Consider the following 8226-nt stretch of genomic DNA (forward strand, 5'->3'; position numbering starts at 1 on the left):
TTTTTTTTTTTTTTTTTTTTTTTTAAGGATGTACCTATTTTTTATGAAATTAATATAAAATGTTAAATACAATTTTATATTTTATTTTAAAATTTTTAATTTTTATGAAAAATATATTTTCTTTTATATTTTATTGTAATTAAAATTTAAAGATTTTAACCAAACAAAAAGTTAGATCCACAATCAAATTAAAATCATAAGAAAAATGATAAAAACATCATCACTTATTGTGATTTTGATATGATAAATTTAAAATGAAAATTAAACGAAATATAATGTAAATAATAAAATAGTATTACAAAGATATTTTTACTTTTACATATGATAGAATTTACAAAATAAATAAATCATTTTTTAGTATTAATATAAAAAAATCATGTATCATAAACTTCTGAATAATAGAATAGGATTTTTAAATTTAAACCTTAATTTATAAAATGTATTATTATAATTACTATTTAAAATCATCAAGTATATTATTTATGGGATAATATTTTCATTTTTATCCATTATATATTTTTTATTTATTTAATTTGTTATATTAATTATTTATTATATATTATGATTTTAAGTTTAATATGTCAAAACAAAATTAAAATCAATAAATATGAAAAAATTAGAGAGTAAAAAAAATTAAAGTTAAAGAAGTTTTATGAGAAAATACATAAGCATATTAAAAGAATATAAAGGAAAAAGAGAAAAATAATAATAAAAACTATAATAGGTGACAATGGATTATGGTGGTAAGAGATGGAAAAAAGAAAAAAAGGAAAAAAAGAAAAAAAAAATGGGAATGTGACATGTGGTAAGTGAGATATATTGATGTGAAAGAAATAATAAAAATAAATTATATATGTACTTGTCAACAAATGGAATTAAATTGGTGTATACTTTGTGCTTTACTTTTTAAAGATAATTATGGAACAAATTTGAAATAAATAGACAATATATTTTCTCATTTTACACTAAAATTAAAAAGGAAAAAATAAAATTCTAAAATCTCTTTTTTTTTTTTTTAGTTGGTGTATGGTTACATGATTTCCTCTCATTTAAAAAAATATTTTATTATTTTATTATATATATTTTTTCTCTCTTAAAAAAAGAAAAAGTTCAAATCTCTCTCACTCATAAAAAAAAAAAAGTTCAAATCTTGACTTGATTTATATTAACTCAAACTTTTGGTCTCTATCCAATTGACTTGATTTTTATATTAACTTAAAGTTTTGATCACTCTTGCATTAATTTTAATGTTAAGGTATCAATCCAATTGATTTGATTTATATTAACTTAAACTTTTGGTCTAATAGGTACCTAGATATAACAACATCTCTCTCTCTCTCTCTCTCTCTCTCTCTATACATATATATATATTAAGGTACCAGTCATTGGACTTGATTTATATTAACTCAAACTTTTGGTCTCTCTCCAATTGACTTGATTTCTATATTAACTTAAACTTTTGGTCACCCTCACATTAATTTTAATGTTAAGGTATAGTTCAATTGACTTGATTTATATGAACTTAAACTTTTGGTATAATAGGTGCTAGATATAACGGCAAAGCCTTGATTTATATAGGAGGTCATGAAGGAGAACTGTGAACCTAACTGATGCATTATATATTTTTAAATTTAAACCTTAATTTATAAAATGTATTATTATAATTACTATTTAAAATCATCAAGTATATTATTTATGGGATAATATTTTCATTTTTATCCATTATATATTTTTTTATTTATTTAATTTGTTATATTAATTATTTATTATATATTATGATTTTAAGTTTAATATGTCAAAACAAAATTAAAATCAATAAATATGAAAAAATTAGAGAGTAAAAAAAATTAAAGTTAAAGAAGTTTTATGAGAAAATACATAAGCATATTAAAAGAATATAAAGGAAAAAGAGAAAAATAATAATAAAAACTATAATAGGTGACAATGGATTATGGTGGTAAGAGATGGAAAAAAGAAAAAAAGGAAAAAAAGAAAAAAAAAATGTGAACCTAACTGATGCATGTATACCCAAACCCCACCATTGGTTTATAATATTGTCATCATAATATTTAAATATGGGACACTTTATGCATTTATCATGTTAAGATAAAAGAAAACACTAGAGATGCAATAAAAAGCAATATCTAGCATAGGCAAACAAACCTCAATAGACCACAGCCACAATAATATCATGGAAATAAAAGAATTTGGGAAACTAAGTTCTTTTATATACAAACCAAAAATTATTTTAGAAAATTAATTAAAAGAAATACTAATATTAAGGGGAAAAAAATTAGTGTCAAGATGAAAAGAAAATTACAAATAATTTGTTTTTCAATTATATCTATAGTAAGAATCATATTATTAATTATTTTGATTCTTAATTAAAAATAATTAATAAAAATAAAAAATATATAATTTTTTTCAATTAAAATTTGATTTGAGTTAGGATAATTCTTAAATTTTTGACAAATTTTCAATCCCAATATTTCATTTACATAAACCACATAATATTTAATAAATAATTCTGCTATGTAATGAAATGATGCTTGATTTGACAAATGTCCTTACAAACATGTTCTTCATTTTGAATATTTCTAATGACAATAATAAAAAAAATAAAAAGTTACTTTATGTGAGTCAAGTTAAACCACCAAGACCCTAGAGGAGACGTATGTAACCAGCCAAGCAATTCATCACATGAAAATCATTCCTCCACCTTATCATAATAATTGATTCTTCACCCATCAATAATTGAACTCCCTTGATATTGCAGTTTACATCTCCTCTTTCTATTAATTTCTGTATGAAATTTAAACGCAGTCATGTGACATTATTTAATAAATTCCAATAAAACTATAAGAGTTTTAAATAATCAATGAATCCAAAATGTTTTCAACTAGTTCCTAAACATTATAATTAGTCTTCCTATCACTCAAATGAATGTAATATAAATCAAATAAAATATTTTTATACATAATTATTATTTTAAACTAAATTAAATTATATGTAAATCATTAACTTAAAATTTATTATTTAAATTTACTCTAAGTTATAATGTTGTTTTACTTTAATTAATATCAAAAAATAAAATCCTATAAGTACTAAACCAAATGATATTTTAGAATTAGAAAAATTATTTATTTTGATTTTCTACTTTAAATTAATTGTATTATTTAAAATCAATAATTAAGTTATATTAAATCATTATTTTCATTTAGTAAACATCTATTGAGTCAAACTTATTATATAATGAGGTCTACTTATTTTATAGTTTAACTATTTTAATATTTAAAAAAATGGGAGGATGCTATGAGTAGGGTAGAATTAGTTCTCGATAGTAGCATGTCTAATTTGATTTGACATGAGAAATTGGACCGAGGTTAAATTAAACTCACAAACTCTAAAGTTTTTGATTGGTATTTTCTAATACAAGTCGAATTTTAACTCATTCAAACTTTGATATAATAAAATCATAAGAACTGTTTTGAGTAAAAATTAATTATCTTTTTTTTAGATATATATATTTTCACACTCTTACATGCATTCAATGGTTTTCGTACGGTGAAGTGACCTCAATGGCCTTAATTTGAACACAATAATACGTACTAAATATAAGCATGCTTTTTAAATTTAAACATGTGAACTTCATGTGTAAAGGAAGTCTAGGCCGCCTCTTCACACAAGCTCTAGAAGACCAATACTTTTCTTACCATCAGCCTCTTCTGTGCACAACCCTTCCAAATCATGGGCCCCAAAACCAAACCAAATTCCACATACTTTTCAACTGCATACAACCGTGCACTGAATGCCAGTGCTGCCCTATAAATAATATGGAGCTTGCCAAGCTATTTCTCTCATACTTACCAATTCATCATTCAAGGTATAGTGCTGTTCTGTCACTGTCCCAAGGAATTAACATGTCTACTCAAGTCTCAGCATGTTCTCTAGCCCAGATTCCTAAACCCAAAAATCGTCCCCTGACAAATTTTCACCTCTTAATTGGAATGATTTGTTTATAGTTGATTAATAGATTTAAAAATTATAATATATTACCTCTTAATTGGAATGATAATTGGTTTTAATAATTGAGATAAGATTTTTATGCTAAGTGCACTAATGAAGTTAATAGTACACTCCTCACATAATGTAGTGGCATCGTACAGACCTCCTGTTCATGCGTGATTCCCACAACATCAGAACTTGACTTTGGATCTCAACCTTTCTTTTTCTTTTTGTTTATACCCACTTGTTGGAAATATTCTTTTTCCTTTTTTGTTTATACCCACTTGTTGGAAATAATTGAGATAAATAAACCGGCAAGCAATGCCATCTCCACCAATCCTACTTCTTCATTGCTTGCATTGCTTACCCTTAGCCTAAGTGTGTTAGGTGTCTCCTACCTAAAATCTTTGTTTGATCCCCTTCCGCCTATTGTAATTATTTTCATAAGGTTAAAAATGTATTTAAGATTAATTCTAAAAAGTATATGTTTGAAAGTAATTTTAAAAGGTGTTTTTTAATATTTTTAATATTTGAATGACAAAAAAATTAAATATTAAAAATATTAAAAATACTTTTTAAAATTATTGTAAATCTGATTTTAAATCAAACATACAAACTATTAAATCAAAGAAACGCTACTTAAAATCATTACTAATTTGATTTTAAATCAAACATACAAACTATTAAACCCAAGAAGGAAGCTCCACTGAGGCAGATTTCACAATAGACAACCCATCACACGACCCCTTTAAAACTAGGTACTAAAATGGTATTGACAGCCACCCTTTCCTATCTAACCATCCAAAGCCAAACAATCCAATTGAAATCACAGAGCCAACCCACCACACAAAAGCAACATATTATCCTTTTTTTTTTTTTTTTTGGAAAATTAAAACCCTAGATAACATATGATCCATACAAAAAGCGGTTGCACAGCTCCTCCCATGTCCACAGGAAGTAGAAGCGAGTGTGTCTAACTTTCCCATCACATAAAATCAAAGCAACAGGAGAGAGAATCCTAACCCACTTGATGATTTTCCTTATGAAAATCACGGGACCAAACACCAATATCAGCAATGAAACAGCACTTGTATTGTTTTGAGTTTATACAACTAGAGATAAAAGAAGGGAAATAAACAAGGAGCATAAGAAAAAAATAAATTGCAAGCAGCAAGACTGGTATACAAACAAAGGAGCATACTTTTCATTTTAGGTGAGGAGTGTCTATCTTCAATGGGATAAGATTCTTATTGTCTCTTCTGTGCACAACCCTTCCATATCATGGGCCCAAAACCAAACCAAATTCCACATACTTTTCAACTGCATACAACCATGCACTGGATGCCAGTGCTGCCCTATAAATAATATGGAGCTTGCCAAGCTATTTCTCTCACACTTACCAATTCATCATTCAAGGTATAGTACTGTTCTATCACTGTTCCAAGGAATTAACATGTCTAGTCAAGTCTCAGCATGTTCTCTAGCCCAGATTCCTAAACCCAAAAATCGTCCCGTGACAAATTTTCACCCCAACATTTGGGGTGACCAATTTATCACCTACACCCCTGAAGACAAGGTAATTCAATGAAATTATGTTTATATACTTATTTAGAAGTTATTTTTCTTGATGTTGGATGACAAAATTTGTTGGTCTAGGTTACACGTGCCTGCAAAGTGGAGCAGATTGAGGATCTGAAAAAGAAAGTGAAAATGAAATTAACGGCTGCTACTGCTAACCATTCCCTATTGCTGAACTTCATTGATGCAGTGCAACGGCTTGGGGTGGCATACCACTTTGAACAAGAGATAGAAGAAGCGTTACAACATATTTATAATAGTTTTCATGACCTCAATGATATTGATGGTGATCTCTATAATGTTGCTCTTGGATTTCGACTACTAAGGCAACAAGGATACAGTATTTCGTGTGGTAAGAGACTAAGGATTAATTATCACTGAATAAGAAAAAATTATATTCAACCTTCTTATCATTTAAATCTTATGTTCAAGTGGTGATGTTTGTGTAGATATATTCAAAAAGTTTACGGATGAACGAGGTAGATTCAAGGAAGTTTTGATCACAAATGTACGAGGCATGCTAGGCTTGTATGAAGCTGCACATCTCAGGGTTCATGGACAGGACATACTTGCAGAAGCACTTGCTTTCACCACCACTCACCTCAAGGCCATGGTAGAAAGTTTAGGATATCCTCTTGCAGAACAAGTTGTTCATGCCCTGAACCGGCCCATTAGAAAAGGTTTGGAGAGGATAGAGGCAAGATGGTATATATCCGTCTACCAAGATGAAGCTTTCCATGATAAAACTTTACTAGAGCTGGCAAAATTAGATTTCAATCTAGTGCAGTCACTGCACAGGGAAGAGCTAAGCAATCTTGCAAGGTTGGTTTTTAGATCACCCCACATGACTTGGCCATTCTTATCACTTTCCTGTATGCTGATCATGTTAATGAATTTTAGGTGGTGGAAAGAATTAGGCTTTGCTACAAAGTTACCTTTTGCACGAGACAGATTGGTTGAAGGCTACTTCTGGATACTTGGGGTGTATTTTGAGCCTCAATACTTACAGGCTAGACGAATTCTAACCAAAGTAATTGCTATGACATCCATTCTAGATGATATCTATGATGCATATGGTAATCCTGAAGAACTCAAGCTCTTCACAGAAGCCATTGAGAGGTTTGCTACTTGCACATTACCAACCTTGATTGTGTATAATATTTGTATTTATATATACCTAAATCGAGGCTCATTATTTTATTTTCAGGTGGGATATTAACAGCATAGATCAGCTTCCAGAATACATGAAACTCTGCTATGCGGCACTCTTAGATGTGTACAAAGAAATCGAGGAAGAGATGGAGAAAGAAGGACACCAATATCGGGTTCACTATGCCAAAGAAGTAGTAGGACATCTTTAACTCTGGATCCCCACCTTTTGCATTGATGATATTTTATATGGTCTCATATATACATAGATATAACTTGGATGAATGTTTTTTAGATGAAGAATCAAGTTCGAGCTTACTTTGCTGAGGCCAAATGGTTACATGAAGAACACGTACCAACAATCGAAGAGTACTTGCGTGTTGCACTAGTAAGCTCTGGATACTGCATGCTTGCAACCACGTCCTTGGTGGGAATGGGAGAAATAGCAACAAAGGAGGCCTTTGATTGGGTGACCAGCGATCCTAAGATTATGTCATCTTCAAATTTTATTGCAAGGCTCATGGATGACATCTCATCACATAAGGTATGCAGAATATGTGTTTCAAATGGGAAGAATATAACACGCTTGTTTTTTCTCAACTTTTGTATTATACATGCAGTTTGAGCAAAAGAGAAAGCATGTGGCCTCAGCCATTGAATGTTACATGAAGCAATATGGTGTCTCTGAAGAACAGGCATACAGTGAGTTTCGAAAGCAAATTGAGAATGCATGGATGGATATTAACCAGGAATGCCTCAAACCTACTGCTGTTCCAATGCCTCTCCTTGCTCGTGTTCTCAATCTTACACGAGCCGCGGATGTCATTTACAAAGAGCAAGACAGTTACACACGTGTTGGGAAAGTGATGAAGAATAACATTGCGGCTTTCTTCATTAACCCTATAATATAACCAAATGGATGAGTTGATTAACGTCCCCTATCTAATAAATCATTATAATAAGGTGAAGGAGTAATATGTAACACATCATTGTAATAAGGTGAGATGGACACATTATATGTAGCACCTAGTTTCTATGGGTTTCAAAATAATTAAGTTTGATTTCTTATGTTATATTTGTTTTACTGCTCCATTCAGTTAATAATATGTGCGGAAGGATATGACTTCAAGGGAAATGAGTCAACACACAATAATGGACTATGAGATATTAAACAATGACCTAAGGATATGACTTTAAGAGAAATGGCATGGGTAGAATCTTAGAGTATCTCAAGGAAACAATAGTGAGAGATATACGTGGGAATGCTTATTAATATATTTAGTTAGTATATTAGAATTATATATTTAATTAATATATCTCTTATTTATTTAGTTACTATATTATCATTATTTTATTTCTTTTTTGAAGTAAGGGTAAATTAGTCTTATTTAAATTCTAATAGTATTATACCTATTTTCAAGATAATTCATAATAAGAAATCTTAAATTTTCTTTTCTCTCTTTTTCTCTTTGAATCTTTTTTTGGATTTCAATC

General features: G+C 29.1%; 1 protein-coding gene across 1 annotated transcript; it reads left to right on the forward strand.

Moving 5' to 3' along the window:
* The first annotated feature begins 5371 nt into the window (after nt 1-5371).
* On the forward strand, nt 5372-7763 carry LOC117906289 (valencene synthase-like). The gene is made up of 7 exons (XM_034819269.1): nt 5372-5581; nt 5662-5935; nt 6033-6405; nt 6484-6702; nt 6791-6929; nt 7028-7276; nt 7353-7763. Exons 1-7 carry the CDS (start codon nt 5372-5374, stop codon nt 7641-7643), a joined length of 1755 nt encoding a protein of 584 aa, XP_034675160.1. The 3' UTR covers nt 7644-7763.
* The last annotated feature ends 463 nt before the right edge of the window (nt 7764-8226 follow it).

This window comes from Vitis riparia, chromosome 18 (genome assembly GCF_004353265.1).
Source record: "Vitis riparia cultivar Riparia Gloire de Montpellier isolate 1030 chromosome 18, EGFV_Vit.rip_1.0, whole genome shotgun sequence".
Lineage (NCBI taxonomy): Eukaryota > Viridiplantae > Streptophyta > Magnoliopsida > Vitales > Vitaceae > Vitis > Vitis riparia.

What these genes read in the sequence shown, in the direction of transcription:
- LOC117906289 (XM_034819269.1), top strand. Translation starts at nt 5,372, where the DNA reads ATGGAGCTTGCCAAGCTATTTCTCTCACACTTACCAATTCATCATTCA. An exon ending in GAGCTAAGCAATCTTGCAAG is followed by an intron (nt 6,406 to 6,483) that starts GTTGGTTTTTAG and finishes AATGAATTTTAG; the next exon opens with GTGGTGGAAAGAATTAGGCT. An exon ending in ATGACATCTCATCACATAAG is followed by an intron (nt 7,277 to 7,352) that starts GTATGCAGAATA and finishes TTATACATGCAG; the next exon opens with TTTGAGCAAAAGAGAAAGCA.